Below are 18,930 nucleotides of genomic sequence, written 5' to 3'. Positions count from 1 at the left end.
ATACAGTTAAAGAGTCAGCATTCCTTTGTAAATGGATGTACTTGATATGTGGAGGACTAAGCGCCCATGTGACTGTTAGTGCTGAGCAAAATCTGGCATCGTGGATGAAAATGCTGTTTGCATTTCAATTTGCCCCTTCTAAATGCAGTGGTATTTCTAGTGATGTTAGTTTTGATGTGGAGCACTACTTCGCTCAACAAGAGACTTGCAAGAAGCAGCAATAAGAAAGCAGAACACTACTTTAAATGTCACTAGAAAATGAAAATAAACACTGTCTGCAAGGATAATTGGGCAGAGCTATTCAGGGAGCCTCTCACAAGGAGATGAAGGGGGGTAGAGCCCAGTGCATCCTGCAGGAGCTAGGCAGATCAGGATAAAGCCACCAGACCCCTAGGATAGCTGCTGCCTGTGCTGCTGCCTCAGGGGTGGCACTGCAAACCCATCAGCTCCACCCAGCCAGCTGGGCTTGCACCCGGACGACACCCAGACAACAGCATCACCAGTTTTGCACAACAAATGGGCAGAGCCTGCCTCGTTACCTTGTATATACACTTGTGTAAGTCGCTAAGAACTCCCTCCTCCTCCTCCTCCTCGTCTTCCTTCGTGGTCTCCTTTTCCTGAGCGAAGAGCCGCCGCCTGCCCGTCTTCAGTGGGACGTCGACCTCTTTCAACTTGTTGCGGAAGCCATTTTTGTGAACCACACCATTGATGAGTCCGTTTTTGGGCTCAAACCGGGGCAAGGAATGGAACTTGTAGGCATTCTCCAAATGTCCCTCCAAAGGTCCTTTCCTCTTCTCCAAGATTTCCTTTTCCAGCAAGACCTCCTTCTCCAGTTTCTTGTGCTCCTCAGGGGAGAGGGAGTCGTAGGAGAGCAAGTACTGGCAGTAGGCTTCTTGCAGCTTGGCCAGCCTGTCCTGTGCAGTTTTGGGGATGCGCAGCATGTCTGCCAGCTTGTTCCATTTCTTGAGGTCAGTCACTTGCTGCATCCCCCCCATCTCGTTGATCAGCTGGACAAAGCAGGCCAGGTCGAGCTCGCAGCCTCCTGGGATCCACGTGTGCCAGGCAGCAGAGGAGAGGAAAGGGAAACACAGGAGCAGGTTAGGAAAGCTGCAGGCAGCTCATACCAAGTGGTTAACCAGGCACATATGGGACATGCCACTCTTACAGCTCCAGTCACCTGGACACCGGAGCAGGATTGTCCCTCATTTGCCATCTGCAATGGTTAAATTAGCTCTCCTCCTCAAGTTTTGCTCCCTTGTCTTCTCAGACCACCCTACTCCCTGATATCTCCTGACACTCATTTTTCCCCTGGTCATTACCCAGTGGCCAGGCAGATGAGAGCTGCCCAGCTCTCTAAAAGCTCGCATTCTCTCACTCTCCCCTCGCCTGCCAGGAGTCCTATGTCTGGTTTATACCAGGAAAAATCAAAACAAGCGTCAGGATGAGTACTGGCAGCCAAAAAGAAAAGTACCTATCCTCTCTGGAGGTGAAACATCAATAATCTCACATCTGCACAACACCTTAATAGGGTTAGTATTTAAAAGGAGCACAGTAACATCACTGATTTCACTAGAGGTAGAAAAACCCTTAAAAAAAGTCTAGGGAGGCAGGGAGTTGTTTGGGGTTGGTGCCTGCAACTGCATTGAAAAGTTCCAGACACATTATTCTTCCAGTCTGAGGCCATCCATATTTTATACTCTGTTATGTTTTTCTATGTTTTAAGATGACAAGCACATTCCAAACTCCAGTCAAAAAATAAAAATGGAGGATTATACAAACTACAGCATAAAAGCAGCCAAATGGACAAGGAACAATAAAAGAAACATCATAAATATTCTCACAGAACAGAAACAAATCATCAGTAGAAAGAGTGAAGACACAGACCAAAGACCACGTACAATTGAACAGGATACTGCTGGAGGAAAAACAATTAATACAAAACTCGTGTTGACGTTGCTGATGCCACACTGTCTCTCCTTTCCCTTTTTCTTTGAGAAAAGTAAAATATCATTATACCATCACTGTTTCAGAGCATTTAGAAATGCTATCATACAACAGAGAAGTGCAAGAAGCACTGTTATGGTAAACATTTACTGCCAGATGCACAGCTACAGCATTTTAAGGATGCTATAGCATCTTGCTTGCTAGTGCAAGCTGCGTTACTTTCTTCAAACAACCCTGAGCTGCATCCCAAATGCTTCACAGCTGATCCCAATTTTCCTTCTTCCCTCTACTTTCCCCTCTTCCACCACATGTGTCAATCCAGTGAAGAGGGAGGCTCAGCAGTGTAAACCTGCATGCAAGATTTTGGGATGACAATGGTTATGGTTTGAGGCATAATGCTGCCAGCACAACGCTAGGCAAAGGTGTGAACAGAGGGGAAAGAATCCAAGAGTACAGCTTTGAGGAGCATATGACAAGGGTGCAGTCAAGGGCTATGAGGAAGCAGATACATTAAATTGAGTAATTTGGGGGGTGGTGTGGGCATTTATCAAAATGGTTAAGTCTTGAAGCTGAGAAAAGGGAAACACCATTAGAAAATTTAGAACAAGCAACCCAAGTTTGAAAGGTTTTCTTTCTTTCCTCTTTAGTCTTTCCCATAAAATAACTTTCAAGCTGGCCTCTATTACAGGCTGGTACTTTTTTTGTCTAGTATTTTATATGCACAGTTCAAAAATAAGCTGAAGGCATAATTCAAGATGACTTTTCATCTCAACAGATTCAGTGACCTACATGAAGTTAAATAACATACTCCCAACTTCAAAACAAGTCTGGTCCAGGTTTAACGTAATACCTATTCTCCAGAGGGACAAATAGTGCACACCCACCTTAAGGTCCTAGTTTCAACACTGTTTATGAGCTATTTAAGAAATGTGTTTTCTCCTGCATCAAGGAAATGATTGCTCATAATCACTATGCAATGATAGAGCTCGAGCAGCATATCATTCAAACAGTGCTTCGCATATCTAGCAGGTACTCCATAGGGCCAGCTACAGCTATGGCTTATAAAATGGTCTCAATTACAATTCTATTTCACACAGTCATAACTTTTGGAAGCATTTATATCTCAGGCTGATGTTTTCCAGGACTGACCTAAACATGTTGCTTAAGCTTTCCTTTAAAGGCTGAAGTGAAGGGGGAGGAAAAAAAAGTAGTTTTAACCCCATTTATAAACACCTACAACAAAATGGCTTAAATAGGAGACCTGGCACAAGCATCTCTGGTTTTGGTTGGGTTTTTTTTTAATTTTCTTAATTTCACAAGGTTAGGAATATTTTAAAATTGCCTAGTGAGTAAGCTCATTAAAAAAAAAAATTAATCTTAGATCTTTCATTTAATATCAAACCCTGGCACTACACGAGTCGTTGGCAAAACTCCCACTTACTTCAATGAAAATGTGACTTGGCCACGAAAGGAGGGACATGAATGCATGTCTACTTAAATAAGTGTGCATTTATCACCACAGATTATTTTATCTTTCTTGCTGGAGGCAACAGATTTCTCATCTTTGGTGATCTCCAGCTTCTTTTCTCCGTTTTAGTTCAAAATACAAGACAGGTAAGAAATTAACTGCAGAAAGGATACACAGGATGTAGATTTTATAAGAGACCACAGTATGCTCTGGTTATACGGCACCCAGCAGAACAGAATCCTTGCCTATTAATTAGGCTCTTAGGTGCTTAAATAATACAAATAATTAACAGTAATGCCATCCTAATGCCAAGTAAAGGTATTTCATTAAAAAGTTAACATTGTTCCAGGAGCGTTAATCGAGCCGTCTTGCACATCTTCTTCTCTCTCTTGCCAATGTAAATGTAATTCATTATTCTTCTCTATTAGCATACAACTATTGCATATGTTAGGCATACAAAATGATCACTTATTGCTGCTTGAGTGATTTTAATTTTCAGATTTCGTTGAACGTTTTTGCATGGCTACTGCAACAGAGTGCTAACCCTCGTTCCTCCTCCTTAAATTCTGTCATTTCCCTGTTGTGCCCTGCATCAGTTCACCATAAACTCTGCAATCTCTTTGTGCTCTTTTATGCATTTTCATTCACTTACCATATGTGATATAAAATAAAGTTTGAAAACTGGGTGGGGAGTGAGGGGGAGGAAGAAGCATTGTGAACAGTTTAAACAGAAAAGCATGTGCTTTAATCCAGCTAGTGTTGATAGCTGCCTGTGATCCGGTAATGCCTCAAAGGCAAAACTCCAGCCTTCAGTTGCAACATGCAGGTCCTGTGAGCTCTGACTCAAAAAACACTTCAAAAAACAAAGGGAAGGGCTAACAAAAATGACAACCACAAGTTTGTTACTCTGTCATGGCTGCAAAGGCAGTAGAGCTGCAAAGGAGGTGGCTCATTCAATAGTTCATTTGTATGCTGCTGTTGTCATGTTGTTACAAACTATTGTCACATTTTTATCACGTGTCATATTTGACAGCAGACCATAAACCAAGAATTCTGTTAAATAAGTGATTCTCACTCAGGCATTAGCCCTGGCAGACACCTGCTGGGAGAAATAATGAAACCTCCATTTTGCAATCAACCACATTTTACTGCCTGTTCTTGACACTTAATGGTTGTTAAATGTCAGCAGGTCACTGCAACTTCGTGATTTTAAGTGTCTGAGTACCCAAACAGAAGTCAGTTTTCTTTCCCCCTTGGTTAAATGCTTTTAAAGGAAGAGGAAGGTGGGGGTGAGGGAATGTATGAAAGCTTGGCAGTATTGCAACCTGGATTTGGAAAACATATTTGAAAAGGTCTGAAAAATATTCTGAGGCACCATTTAAACTGAGGCTATCAATATCCATAGTTGTACTACCTACAAAAACAAACAGCAGGGAAAAGAGACAATTCTGAAATCTGGTGACCAAGACCCCACAAAACATTTTTTTCCCTGGGTAAAATAAAGAGCTGTCAGGAGGAAAGTGGCAATATAAAGTCTCCCTGGAAAGCTCCCCAACAACCCACCTGCATCATGCCTGACTGGTGGATAGAGAGATCCAGAGCTCTGCAGTGTTAACTGAACAGGGGTGCATTAAGCATAAAGGCAAACGGAGCATGAAGTTGTATATGGATACTAACAAGCAGCGGCAAAAGGCCAATGAAACCACAGCCCTTACCTATGAGTGGGAGTTCGTCCATGGTAATGCCCTGAGATTTGAGGTGCTTCTTGATACAGGCCAGCCGCTGCACGTTGGGTCCCCAGCGCCTGCCTAGCTTGTGTATGTGCTGAATCTGTGTCACAAACCGCATTTCATCATTTAGCTTGCACTCAGGTCTCCAGTCTGGAGGAGGAATCACCCTGCACATCCCATACTTCTCTACCTGAGCTCGGACTGACTCAATGTATATCAGTGGGTCATGAAATTCCTTGGTGGAGGGCCTAAGGATGGGAATCTCCCCCAGCATCCCCCACCCAGACTTACTACTGCCCTTTTCGTGCTTTCCCATTGAGTCTTGTGGCTTGTGCAAGGACTCCGCTTGAGAGGTAGAACGATTTTCACAGGAGGCATTTTCAGTTTTGCCATGTGCTTGTTTCCCTGGCGTACTCTTTCCAGCAGTGGCTCTTTTCGGCCTATTTCTTTCCAAACTCTTCTCTGGCACTTCCTTTTTAAGATGTCCATTCAGCAAAGGCTTTTCTACAGCTGCCTTTTTGCTGGCAGCTTCTGCCAAGTTGACGGCCCCTTTCATTCTCTTGGTGGGCAACTGTATTTTGTCTATGTGATTCGACTCTTCCAGCCTCCTCTTCGAATTGCGCAGCCCCTCCCTTAACTGTCTCCCCATCTCCTTAGTGCATGTCTTTTGGTTCAACTTGCCATTGACTTTTACACCATTAACAGCGGTATCGTTAGACTTGGATGCTCCAAGGGATAGCACCTGTTTGCGGGTTTTTGCATTGCTACTTTCTATTTTCCCTGAGATTGTGTGGTTGACAGGTGAACTGGGTTTGTGGTGATTTAGTTTGGTTTCCTTGACCAGTTCTTTCTTGGCTTTGGTGTATGTGACAGTTCCCTTTGTCACTGTTGCAGTGTACTTCACAGTTTTGGACGGTGAAGGTCTGACTTCTCTCATCTTTTTGGCACTGGCTGCATTTGCACTCAGAGATGACATTCGAGTGATCCCGTTGACTTTAGAAACCTGCAATGCCAGGAGTGTTGCATGGGGAGCAGAAGAAAGGAAACAGAAAAGAGAAAAGTAAATTAATAATGTTATAATTCAGCCACAGCATCCCAATCACTGGAAGACCATATTCTGCAGTCCTGACTCCTTTCACTGTCTCTTTTTCTGACCTTTGCACACTACCTCTCTCCCATCCAACTTCTGTTAAAATGCACACACAGTTTACTACTACTTAGCAGACAAACTAGCCGGTGTATACTATCTACTCTACGTGGAATGGGCATGTTTTGCAAAAAAAACACATACTGAGATCCAAAAAAAACCTCCTGTCTATACATACATATATTAAATATCAAACACATGTTCCCAACAGATCAGGACGGCCATAAAGGATGCAGTTTGTGATACATATGAAATCTTGGGAGGCATCTTGTTGCTGAAGACATTAATTTGAAATAAAAATGCATACAGTACTTCAATGCGTATTTTTAAAGTTTGGTATCTGGGCAGTTTTGCTGACACACATTTTATTAGCTCATATTCATCACTCGCTAATGTGTCATTGCGAATTAGAACTGCTGGACTCCTCTACTTTCCATTAGACATTGAATATCGAGCTATGAAACTAAAATTTCTATTTTAACTATGAGACATGTTAAGCACTGAAAGCAATCCTCAGCTTCGAAGGGATTGTGATGGCTCAGCGCTGTCAAAGCTGAGCCCCACTACTAAGAAAATTAAGTTCAAGTTTAAACCTCAAACAAATTTCAACATTTAAACAAGTTTAAACATTATCTTCTCACCTGCTTAAACTACAGAGTGTGAAGACAAACACATCCAAAAACGAGGAACATTGAGAAAAGTGCTCGAAGTGTGAAAGCATACAGTACAATCATCCCCTCACCAGCACTTGGGTGAATGACACCATTCCTGCAAAGTTATAATACTTCCCTTTGGGATTTCAAAATCCTTGCCAAATTAGTAAGTATTGCAGCTTCTCTCAAATAAATGGAAGAACTGTAGTCACTTGTAAAGTAGGGATAAAATGTTATAAAATAGGGATCAAATAGCGACTGAAAAGATCATGATATGTTCTCACATTACAGAAGAGGAATTGGAACTTGAGGATTCTGCATACACACACATGCTTATGTGTACACATTTATTTACTGTGTGAGTTTTCTCCTCTGTTCTCCAGAAGCTGAAGCAGGTGTAAAGCCCTTTTAAAACCCATCCATATTCGTGCCCTTCCTGTGTTTCCAGGGTAGAAACACTTCAGGAAAATCCAGTTAACTGATGAAACAAATTTTATCTTGAGCTTTCCAAAGACACAGAAGATATCATCTGGAAAGCAAACACCTGCTAACAGAAATGCATTTACCCATTTCCCTTGAAATTTAGGCAGTACTCTGTGTTTGAAATGGGGGCCTGGGTTTGACATTTACAGCGCTTATTCATGCTGCAGGGCGGACACGGGTAGAGAGCTGCTGAGACATTGTCTCTGGCCTGCAGCAGTCAGAACAAGCGTTAAACATATCTGGCTTTATAAATAGCCAGAAACATTGATTACAGATTTCATCTAGACTAATAGAGAAGAATTGATTGAGAACTGGAAGGGGAAGGTAATCTGGGTGACAGTGATCATGAAATGAGTTTTCAATTGTAAGATGTGACAACAGTAGAGAAAGGACAACAGACATAAAAAAGGGGCAAACTAAACAAAACAGAAAAACACCTGCAAAAAATCTAAACTGAAGTAATTCTCACTCAGAGAAAGGGCACAAAGCAACAGCCATTATATATGCTCACAAAGTTCTCTAATGACTGGAAAATTAGAAAAGAATCACAGTAACAAGTGGAAGTACAATTACGTGACTAAAGGTAAATATATGGGAGCAGCAGAAGCATGCATGGGTAAAACCAGAAAGGCTAAGGAGCTCAAGAAACTTCAGTTAGCAAGGGACATAAAATGAAGCAGAAAAAAAATATAAATGCCTTAAAAATACAAAGACCAAGAAGAACAGCAGAGATCAACCACCACACAAGAAAGGAAAACAAATCCAACAGTTTGGCTAAAGTGTCGGGTCTTTTTCTGCATTAGCCTTTGCCAAAAATACCACTGACTGAATACTTACCAGATATATGACATAACCAATTTCAGCAAAGGAGCTAGGAAGGCAACCCCAGCAAGCTAAAATGCACCTAGATGACTTGGGGCATGGCTCCTGGAAATAAGTTGAGGGCAGGCAGTCTACCTAACTTCAAACCCTAAAACCATGCTGGAACAAATCATCAGTTACTTTGTAAACACACAAAGGGTAAGAAGATTATGTTAAAAATAGTAATAATTATAAAACCAACACAAACAAAAAAAAAACCACCCACAGTTTTGCCAAAGCAGTACATCAAGCTAATTTAATCATCTTCTGACAGACACCTGGCTGAGTAGGTCAAGAAGCACCTCCACTTCAGTAGGGCTCCAGCCACTGTCCCACATGATATTCCATCAAACAAGCTCCTGAGGTATGTCCCAGGCATAATTACTCTAAAGTGGCTTCACAGAGGACTAAATAAAGTCATCCTCAAGAGAAGCTGTTGTTGTCATAGTTCATTGCCATCCTGGAAGGGCATTTCAGGTGACTTTCTGCAGGGATTTGTCTTGGCCACAGATGTATTTCCATCAGTAACTTGGATTATCGTAAAATTTGCCAGTGACACACACCTGGTAGGGGCTGTAAGCACTCTGGGGACAAGGTCTAAATCAAAGGCAATCTTGCAGAACTTATTTCAGAACATTTCTACGGTAAGACGAAGTCCTATTTTTAGGGAGGACAAATCAAATACACGTAGGGAAAGAATAACACTTGAAGACTACAGTGAGCTGCAGAACTCGATGGCAGTACAAAGCACACAAATCGCTTTGAGACCTATCAAAAGCAAAGCACAGGAGCACAGGCTTTCCTAAGCAGGGCTGGACCCAGAAATGGGCTCACACTGTAAGAAAATATATAGATAGTGGCACAAGTCTAAAGGGGCACGAAGTGCTGATGTACTTGGAAAATATGATCTTTACTGAAAATCCCACGGAGCAGGGCTTATTCAGTCTGTCGGATGACTACGGGACAACTCTGTAACAGTCTTCTGATGCATAAGGGGCATCTCTGAAAAGAGACAGTAAATCCTCTTTCCATGCTCACTGGGAAGAGTGAGAGGAAGAAAACCACTTTAATTGTCTACAACAATGATCTAAGATGCAACTAGGAAAACTTGCTCCTTAATAGAAAACAAAAACACTGGAAGAAACTGTCAATGCATGTTGTGAAGTCTCCTCTACAGGAGGTTTTCAGAGGTTTTAAAGAGGTCATAGCCATATTACTGTGCCAGTCAAGACAACACCTTGGAGTGAGCACTCAGGCTACATAGAGGTACCTTGTCACTTCATCCTTCCTATGATTTTTTCTGAAGAAGTTGGGACCAAAAGCCTGAAGAGCCATCAGGGGCACTCCTTCAGCAAGGGGTGGGGTCACAGGGCCTTTGAATGAAATACAGTCACGGAGAAAGTACTCATGGAGAAAGGCAAGATCCTTGCAACTCCTCCTCTTCAAAGGAAAACATGCACCATCACCTTTAGGCCAGAATTAAAACTGACAAGATAAAAAACTCTGGAAAAACACTTTCATTAAGAAAACAGCAACTTATCACAACTGTTTAGAACTGTTAGAATACCTCCACACAATGAAAGCTTCCATCTCTCAGGGCCAAATCTTGAATTGAACTGTCCCCCCCGAGCCTCTTTTTCTTCAGACTAAACAACCCCAGTTCCCTCAGCTTCTCCTTATAAGACTTGTGCTCTAAACCTTTCACCAGCTTCTTTGCCCTATTTTGGACACACTCCAGCACCTCAATGTCTCTCTTGTAGTGAGGGGCCCAAAACTGAACACAGGATTCAAGGTGCACCTTCACCAGTGCCAAGCACAGGGAGATGATCTCTTCCCTACTGCTGCTGGACACACTATTTCTGATACAGGCCAGGATGCTGTTGGCCTTCTTGGCTGCCTGGGCACAAGTCAGCCAGATCCCTCTGTACAGCCTTCCTATTCTCAAGCGTATCAACACTTCTGCCCAGTTTGGTGTCTGCAAACCTCCTGAGATTGCACTCGATCCCCTCAACTAGATCATTGTTAAAGATATTAAACAGAACTGGCCCCAGTACTGAGCCCTGGGGAACACCGCTTGTGACTGGCCACCAACTGGATTTAACTCCATTCACCACCACTCTTTGGACCCAGCCATCCAGCGAATTTTTTACCCAGTGAAGAGTACACCCATCCAAGCCATGAGCAGCAAGTTTCTCCAGAAGAACGCTGTGAGGCAGACAACACCTACAGCCTTTCCCTTATTCCCTAAGCAGGTCACTTTGTAGTAACAAAGTGATTTACATTAACATTATGTGACTCGAAGTCTTGAGCTAAAGGTGAAACTAGGGATATGAATAGTCTTGTCGTTGCTTTTCAGCTATCTTTTCATTTTTGCTGACATCCGTTTGTCCTCAGGTCACTCTTTTCTCCACTCTGCTGAACATGTGCCTTGTAGTAAAAGTACAATAGATTTTAAATTTTGCTGTCTTTTCAAAATCAAATGGGACTAGCACATAGTCTTGCAGCAATTTATTTGTTGGATTTGAACTGCTTTACATACACACTTTTGCACAGCACCTAGGATCCAGCCTCCAGACACATACACACACATACATAAACTAGAGCCAGCAAACAACTTGCTAAACAGCAACCACAGCAGTAACAGCAAAATCAGCAATACCAACAACAGTTCTGGAACCAAACAAATTCAAGTTATGCAACTGATCTTGAATTCATTCATAAAAATACTTCAGTGTTGGTATGAATTTTACGAACTAAATTACCATATTAGACCAAGAGAGGGCCCCATTGAACTACATTTCCTCTGCCCACAACCCCTCTGAAGGGATTTGGAAAGACAGAAAGAGAGGAAGGAGTGAGGGAACATGTGACAAGTGCAAGGGCACACTAGAAAAGGAAGGAAGAAAGAAAGATAAGAAAAAATAGAATTTCAGTTGATTTCTAGTGTTCTGCCTTTATTTCCCGTAAGACTGAACAAAACAAAACCACACACATAAATAAATGCCCATGTAAATGCACATGAATAAGCAGCAAAATCATACTCTAAATAGGAGGCACATGAGGCTGGCACCCTGGGAAAGCAAATCTCCTCTTGGAAAATACTGAAAAAGTCAACAAAGACTCAGGACAAGGGCAGGAAATTCAGCAATGCTACCATAACTGGTAGGTCTAATGTTTTGCACAAAGCTAAAGTCTTTTTGTCAGGCAAAAATGCATAATCCACCCTTAATTAGTTACAGCCACATTTTTATTTAAAGTAGTAAGAGAGTAATTATGTTCCTGTGGGTTACAGTAGAAAATATAAATGCCAAATCTTTTCTAAAAAGAAAAATAATTATTTAAATTTAAAGAATCACCATTTCAACTTATAGCCCCTTATTTTCTGAAGCTTGAGGACAACACTCTGTGAGGCGCCTGTGTGGCATGACTGTTACTTGTACTGCATTGCTTTAGAATTTCTCTCCATTCTGCTGGAAACTTCTAGCGGTAACTCTACAGAGCAAAACCCACTTGGATCCTGGAGAAGTCTTCTACACCTGTCTTTTCCTTTCCAAGAACTACCTTCACAAGTAACAACAGTTTACTTTCACAAGGATTTTAAACATTCACACTTTGATGATACAACTTTAAAGCATTTCACACAAGTGTTCTGGTGGGTATAAATAAATTACATATGAAGTGCATCCTTGTGCTTTGGAAAAACTGTTCAACATCAACAGGTCATGGCAGAGCATGTCACAGCAAGGACCACAAGATGCTAGTAGTCATAAAAAAAGAAAGCAGATAGGATGCAAAAGAAGGCAGGAATTCAAGTTGGTAACTAGGTATGCAAAAATGGGGGGGGGGGGGGTAGAGAATGGAAGTCTTAGAGAAGTACAGAGATATACACTGTAGATAACCTTCAGGATTTCAAATTTGACCTAGAAGGTAACACAAATCCAGGGCAAGTACAAGGCATGAAAGACTTCCTTGGTGAGAGCATCACTGCTCTTTTTGCCATTTTCATTTCCAAGCCTATGACTGAGAGGTGCCATTTAAGGCACTGATGGCCCTACAAAGTGGCAATTCCAGCTCCACTGTAGTCCAGGCCAGCCTACTTAGAAGAAAACCTTTAGATGCCAGGAAATAAAGACTGGCTGTAATTGGCCTGTTGAGAATTAACCACTGAAATAAAAAGAAGGAAAAAGAAAAAAAAAATGCAGCAAGCTTTCTGTACAGCATTACCCTAGCTCAAGACCCTGCTATTTTAGTATTGCTTTGATCCAATCATCAAAAATAGATGGAGATATATCCTGCCCAAATGCCAGTCTCAGCCACTGAAGATTGTGCTAAACTTTGACACCATAAACTTGTGGCTAAACAGCCACAAGTCAGGCTGAGACAAACCTCTTGCTGAATTTTTTCACTGTTTTCCAAACAGGTAACATGAAACTCTAAATTACCCTCCACCTGGTATGTCCACTGTGAAGGAGGCAATATCCTACAGCATGTTCTTTATGCATAAGGCAAAACATTTTTTTACAGACTCCAAGGCTCGTGTTGCCCACATGCAATACAAGACACCTGAGAGTAATGTCAGCTTCTCTACAAAGCCAGCGAGCCCCTAAGATAACCCAAGCAGACCTGCCATACACAAAACGAGTTCATTCTTCCATATGCTGCCAGTCTTGGACTGTCAGTGAAGAGGCCAGCAAGAGTGCCAGTTAGCAAGGTTTAATAAATTGCGATGTGAACTTTACTCTTTCATACGTACACAATGGATAATATGAAGACAGGCTTGTATAGCATGTTTTATCATATCGACTTCCCATGTAGGTATCACACTTCTTTTATTCATTCTTTCTCTCTCACTGGAAACTAACGTCCTGCTGTCTCCAGAGCATACTTTTAAGGATTGCCATGTTTGCTCTGTGCCAGGCAGTGGAAAATGGAGCTAGCACCTTAGAAGTCTGCATTTCTCATGTGTCCACAGTAGGGTACAATTCATTACCTGTTTCCTTAAGTCCTGAGCCGATCTATGAAGAGTGTGGTGGTTGTTAGCAGTAAGCCCTTTCGTAGAGGAGCCAGTGTTTGTAGGAGGATGGTGATTAGCAGCAGCCTGATCTTTTCGGCTTTCAGGCTTATGTTCGCTGTTCCTCTCCTTCCCTGGTGTGGCCTCTTTGCTTTTGTGTTTTTGAGCAGGTTCTTTCTCCTTAGATGATTTGCTGGACCCATTGAAAACTGAGGAGAGAGAAAATCAGACTATTAAGGAAAAAAAAGGAAAAGAATAAAAAAAACATACAAGACAAAACTTGTCAAAGTTCAAAACAACCCAACTTTCTCTGCTGTCGGTGCTAGATATTTAGTTAGTATCATCTTGTAGCTAAAGTAAAATCAATACAGAAATAGAAGCACTATTTTGCATATTTCTTTATATGAACAGATTTACTAAAGTATTTCCTTTTTGCTTGTTAACACACGCTACCCTCAATATCCAAATTTAAGCATACAAGGTATATTAATGATTTGACTGAAGTAAATTTAGACCTACCAGTTTGAATTTTATTTATGACAGTTTTAATTAATTTTTTGCTGTTGCAGAGAGGGAATTCTAAACATAGCCTAAACAGAAAGAGGGGTTATTTTTGCATTAACATAAAAGAAATGAAACGTTCCATGAAAAAGCATGTTCTGTTTTTATCAATACCCAAACTGCTGAACCAAACAGACAAGCTGCAAATAGAAAAAGGTACTTCTGCAAAGACAGGAAAATACTAAAACTGGTTTGGAACATGTCATAAAAAGTAATGCTGGGACGTAGGCTGAGTGCCCTAGCCTTCTGCTGAAGTGAAGCGATAAGAAGGCACAGAACAGAAACCCTACTTTTTGTACAGTTACTATTATAAAAACATATACAAGTCTATCTCAGCAAGTTTTATTCCTGTCCTTCTGTGGAAATTAATTAGGAATAGCCTCTGCTCTTTTGTTGTCAGGAAACAAGAAAAGCTGGGGTTAAAAATAAACATGATGCATTTCTCTGTTTGTTTGTTAATCAAAAATGAGGTGAATTTATGTCAGAATGCTTCTTCAGAGAAGCACTTGACAGGTGCACAAGGCTTGTGATCCCACACCCACCATGGCAAGTGCCCTCCTGCCTCCTCTACTCCTGGTATTTGCCCCTGCCTTTTTTGCCATGGATCAGTAAAGGATGTAAATAAGAAAATTTAGAAATACTGAGTAGCACAAGTGTCTAAAAATCATATTTATTACACACACCATCTGTTTGGGAATATTCACTAAATGACGTTACTGTTTTCTTGTGAAATGAAAGCCTTCTTTTGTCACTAAACATGATATACCTACAATACTTATCTTTTTGTCTGAATTGTGAAGCTCAGCTGTCTCTACAGATGCCCTTTAGCATTACATTAGTAGCAACAGTAATAGTAGTAATAATAAGCAACCAACAATCCTACCTACCTCCAAACCTTCCCAACCATCTCTCTACCTTCCCCCACCACACCTCCAAAAGCCAAAACTCCAGCAAGCTATTAGACAAATCTGTTATTCAGGTCACTTAATCACATTCAGTCAGTCGTAAGTGTTGAAGCAGATTATGTAAAAAATCAAATATTGCAATTGCTTTTCCTCCTCTCTCCCTCTTGTATACTTTGAGTAAGAACAAGAGAAAAGCCATCAGCACTGAAGTCACTCAAATTCCTCCATGGCTCCATCATTCCTCAGCTCAGGAGCAACTGGCGCTGCCCAGGCCAACCGAGAATTTCTCAGTGGTTTCCATGAAAGTCATGTAACCTCCGTGTCTCATTTCCAGTGATGAAACTGATAATAATTGCCAACCTCTCTCAGGGAGTTCATGACAATACATTTATCCTCTTTTGTAAGGAATTCTTACATCAGATGGAAGGTGCTGCAAATACACAAAGCATTACTATTTTTTTTTAATGAGGCATTGCACAAACAACCAACAGCAGCTTGGTTAATATGTATTTCATCACTGTGGGTGATATTTTCCTTCAGAGAGAACAAACTGTATATATACTGATCTGTTCATATGAAAACGGTTAAGTCACAGCCAAAAAGCCAAAAACCCCTGTGCACTTTTATGGTTTGCTGAAAAAAAGAAAAAAAAAAAAAGGAAGGAAAAAAAAGAGGGAACATGAGACAAGGTATATTTTATATGCAACAGCTCATTAATTTTAAGTGTCGTGGGAACCCTGCCAGTTTTACCCTCTGAGTAATTATCTTTTGTCTTAATTTGTAAGATTCTTGAAAGGGGGAAGAGAGAAATGGGAGAGAGTAAATGTTCACTCTCACAGGAAAAGCTTAAAGCCTGAAAACACAATAAAAAGGGAGAGATGTAGATGCAAAATAGTCCTAGTCAAGCTGTCTCTAGTTAAACAGTAGTTGGTATCAGTTTCTATAAAAATCAGTATGTGTTTCTTCCAACACCTAGAATATTGTTACATCCAGCTAGATAGGTATAAAAACCTTTCTGCAACAGTAAGTTCTGCAAAATTCGTTAACACAGTATGTGAACAAGTATAGAAATGTTAACTTGATCAATTACAAAACACCATCACAAGCTAACTATTTAAGGGGGGTTGGAGGGTGGAAGAATCCCCTGGACTATAATTTTGCTCCCATCTCAGTGAAAATGTAGACAAAAGTTATTTAGACAATAAGTAAGTTATTTAGTACAATACAGGACTAAACTCTGGCCCTAATAGCTAGTAAGACAGTTCAGTGAAAAGATTAAATCACCAGGAAAGACAGAGAAGCCCCCAAAGAAATCTCATTGTTGAAGAGTAACTAACCTACTTCTCAAAGGAAAGTAAACAATAAGACACTCAAAATCAAAAAAAAAAAAAAAACCACATTAAATATTACTGAGACCAAATCTGATTTAACAGTAAAATTATTTTTGATTTTTTTGTGTCTTCCTGCAGCTAACTGCGTTCTTCTTCATGTCTGCCAATTCTTCAGTATTTCTGAGGCATTCAAAAAAGCAGAAAAGGTGTAACTTATGCTTTACAAAGCCAAGATACAGGTATGTCCCAGCTACAATCTCCCATCTTGACTCTGATAACATCCAGTGCTCTGCTCCCAGTTATGTTTTCCTTCAAGAAAGAGTAATTTCATGATGAAATCAAAGTTTCATCCTTGAAGCAATAATTTCATTACAAAGCAGAAAGAAAAAAATAAAAAGAAAAAAAAAGCCCAATTCATGAGTGACTAAATTCACATCATTAAATCTTCTTGTCTTGAATTATGATTATTTTATGCTACTTTAAGCAGCTCCATATTTCCAGGACAGCTTTTAGGCAAAGGTAAGAGCACTACTAACAAATAATTAAAAGTGCAAGTAAATTATTAGTGTGCAGACACTTTGAATAGAATAAATGGATACCCTTTTATCCATATCTATCTGAATGCTCATTCTCAAAATGTCACGTCCTCCAAAGCAATTATTATTATTATTAAGCTGGAACAATAAGAGTCCCAGCGTGAAATATTTGTGGGTCTTTTGGTTAGCAGTGATGATCAAATGCAAAGAAACTGAACTACTACATTCAAAACTTGCAAGCACTGGGGGTTTTTAAACCACAATCCACAGCAGCAGAGCAAAACCTTACAGCAGGCATGATCCCCACAGATGCACCACGTTGCTCTCTGCATCAGGGGACTTGGACCCCGGGCACCAATATTCACCCAGGATCCCCTACAGGGACTTCGGGGCATCTCATTTGAAATGGTGATAAAGAATCCCTATGGCAAACCAATGCAAACTGTGCACACTGTGAGTGTACTAGGTGAAGCTATAATAAAGGCCAAAAAAATTTTTGATCAAGTAAAGCCACAGATGTGCTCAATTACGACAGATTAACTAAGCATTTACTACCGGAATTGACACTGTAGTGAGCAATAAACATTTATGGCATTTTTAGCAATTTTCTGAAGTATTCCTACAAATTAATATGCATGCAAATTTTCCATAGCATACATCTAGCCAGGCATTCAGAAGCCAATTTATATTACATACAACAATCAGGCTTTCACTGCTTAAGCAGCAGAATTCCAGGACTGGGTTCAGCCAACTGCTGACTCCACAGGCAAAGCTTTCTCTATCAAGCCCTCCTGGAGATTATCCCTGCACCAGATACACTTTGTATTTGAGATAATAGGGGAGTCCACTGCAGGGACAGAAGAGTACTGATGTATGAACCCTTTTGCTTTATGTCAGTGTCTGGAAGATAAAAGGCATGGATCTTACATGTACACATATGCCACATGTTGCAGAACTTGTGCTGCATAAAGCAAGTGATTGCGTATTCATAAAACTATCCAAAACAAAGAAGGAAGATAAGAGTGAAAGGGAGAAGTTCTGTTTTTAGAAGGAGAAAAGGGAGCCTTGCCAATGTTGTGAACCCGAGCCAGCTATTCCAATGCAAACCTCATGTTGTTACATAGATCATGTTTGGGAAGAGATGTAATATTAATCAAGTTTCTGGCATTAAGTATCCGTTACTGTACAAAAACATTCTTGCTCTGGCTTTAATTCAGTTTTAAGTCACTGTGAAAACATTTATGTGGCTCTCAAACTGCCTTAAAGGACCCAGGCAATAATTCTTTCTCCTTCCTGGAGGAACTAAAACAATGATCTACTTCCATAAAACACAAGAGTTTTAATTCTGCCAATTGTTTTCCTCAAGTGTTGGGTATGTTCAAACTTCTATAAACCATTTCCAGAGACGGAAGCTGTCTTCTGGAGCTCTCCCAACACTATCTACCCACTCAGGGTCTGTGGCAAAGGGGTGCTTCAGAAGAAAAGGATGCCACAACAACATCATCTGTAAATGTGTGGTACCACTGTTTCTGCATTTTCCCAGCCCTCACTCAAGGCTATGCAATTTGTCAGTGGACTACAATTTTCCATAGCTGCATGCTAACAGAAGTCAAACAGAAGAACCATGGCAGAAAACACTGCATTTCTTCTTGACACTATCAATAACATAGCTCAAACCCCTGTGCACACAGGAATATATTGGGCCACTGAGAGGAGCACTATTGGTATGAGACACCATGCCACTGTTTGCAAAAATTCAATACCAAGTGTCTTGTCTTTGCACAAATTCATTACTCTCACCTAAGGATTACGACACAAACACCATCAAAAGGGTAACTCGCTAAGCAGCAAGTCGATGCCAGAAGTGTCTATCTGTTATCATGAGTCTCTCATCAGGACAATTTCTTTTTTATTTATTTTTTTTTTTGAGCTCCCCGATTTCTCCAGCTCCCCTATTCTTCTGCACAGGTCATACATCCAGCTACTGAAATCCTCAAATCCCCAAATGTGTTGTGCCTGATTTGCATATTTAAATATGTAAATTACTACAAAACGGGTAATTTTCATGTTACATATTTTTGCAGAAAAATTAAATGTGCAAAAATGTTTATTGCAACAATTACTGGTTCCATGGTATTTCAACAAAAGGCTGTAAATCATCAAAATAATTGCCTACCCATTAACTATTGTAGCACTCTGCCTGGAATTTTCTCATTCTGCATTTTAGCTGGATGCAAAAAAAAATATATTTCTTCTAAATGTTACCTCTTCAGGATTAATTCCTCTAAAAAAGATGCACG

At 40.6% G+C, this 18,930-nt stretch overlaps 1 protein-coding gene across 2 annotated transcripts in view; it reads right to left on the bottom strand.

Moving 5' to 3' along the window:
* Positions 1 to 18,930, bottom strand: part of JARID2 (jumonji and AT-rich interaction domain containing 2) — a 222,718-nt gene that overhangs the window by 24,639 nt on the left and 179,149 nt on the right. For both annotated transcript variants that reach the window (XM_057424216.1, XM_057424215.1), the window contains exons 6-8: positions 13,277 to 13,506; positions 5,128 to 6,145; positions 540 to 1,042 (exon numbers count right to left, since the gene is read on the bottom strand). In XM_057424216.1, the coding sequence (XP_057280199.1) occupies positions 540 to 1,042; positions 5,128 to 6,145; positions 13,277 to 13,506 (1,751 nt within the window). The remainder of the gene's footprint in view (positions 1 to 539; positions 1,043 to 5,127; positions 6,146 to 13,276; positions 13,507 to 18,930) is intronic.

The sequence above is a fragment of the Pezoporus wallicus genome, unplaced genomic scaffold (genome assembly GCF_028554395.1).
Source record: "Pezoporus wallicus isolate ANWC-B61680 ecotype Strahan unplaced genomic scaffold, APGP_CSIRO_Pwel_v1 contig_5485, whole genome shotgun sequence".
Taxonomy (NCBI): domain Eukaryota; kingdom Metazoa; phylum Chordata; class Aves; order Psittaciformes; family Psittacidae; genus Pezoporus; species Pezoporus wallicus.
This window is presented reverse-complemented; position numbering and strand designations above follow the sequence as displayed.